At 30.1% G+C, this 967-nt stretch overlaps 1 protein-coding gene across 1 annotated transcript; it reads left to right on the top strand.

Moving 5' to 3' along the window:
- Nucleotides 1-537: 537 nt before the first annotated feature.
- Nucleotides 538-954, top strand: LOC132714537 (uncharacterized; the record flags this gene model as incomplete). The annotated part of the gene is made up of 1 exon (XM_060697429.1): nucleotides 538-954. A coding segment is annotated over exon 1 (385 nt), but the record flags the coding sequence as incomplete, so codon positions are not given.
- Between the last annotated feature and the right edge of the window lie 13 nt (nucleotides 955-967).

Genomic DNA, 967 nt, shown 5'->3' with positions numbered 1-967 from the left:
ATTTGATATTTTGTAAGCCACTTTCGTATTTTTCAATGCGAGCGAAGAGGAAGATCTCGATCTGTATATAACTTGTGTATAGAGATTATGCAAAATAAATGGCGATTTAATCATCATAATGATTATCTTTGAAAGTAAATATTATCATTTTCTGATATTATACGTCCACTTTGTGCAATAATAGTAAAAATAATTTCAATTCAAACGGTATATTTTATATTTTATAAGTCACTTTCGTATTTTTCAATGTAAGCGAAAGGAAGATATAAGAATTTGTGTATATAAATTATGCAAATAAAAACCGAATAAATCATCATTATGATTATTTTTTATAATAAATATAAGTAATTTCTAATAATATACGTCTACAAACTGCAATTTTATTGTAAAAGTCTATCAAAACGTTACAATTAATATTTTAAAAGTCACTTTCGCTCACTTTCGCTCACTTTCGTCAAAAATCTCACTTTCGTATTTTAGGCAAACCCATATCTTCGGGCTTTTTCCATTATCAATCTAAAACGAAAGTGAAAGTAGGAAACCCCAACGAAAAAACCAAATTGTCAAAAATGGAGGAGCAACAATATGGAGCATACAAAGATATGCTTATTTCTATCGCAGATATAGTTGATCAGGATAGTTCTGTACTGGAAACAATGAAATTTAAATGTGATAGCTTCATCAAAGGACGGGAGCGGGACCAGATAAAGTCAGCCATTCAGTTGTGGACAGCATTAGAAAAAAGAGAATATCTTGGAATTTCAGACACAAAGTTTCTGAAAGACCTATTAAAATCATGTATGAAAGGACATGTTGAGGCTTTGACTATTTTAGAAAAATATGAACGATTGATAGGTGTTATACCAACTAATTTAAACCAACAACAAAGTACAGCACCTGTGCATTTTGCTGGAAATCCACAAATAATTTACATTCAGCAAGACAGTCATACAGGTTTCAACATTTT

This window comes from Ruditapes philippinarum, unplaced genomic scaffold, assembly GCF_026571515.1.
Source record: "Ruditapes philippinarum isolate M1 unplaced genomic scaffold, ASM2657151v2 ctg20224_1_1_1_1, whole genome shotgun sequence".
Lineage (NCBI taxonomy): Eukaryota > Metazoa > Mollusca > Bivalvia > Venerida > Veneridae > Ruditapes > Ruditapes philippinarum.
The sequence above is the reverse complement of the archived record's forward strand: the minus strand, read 5'-3'. Positions and strand labels throughout refer to the sequence as shown.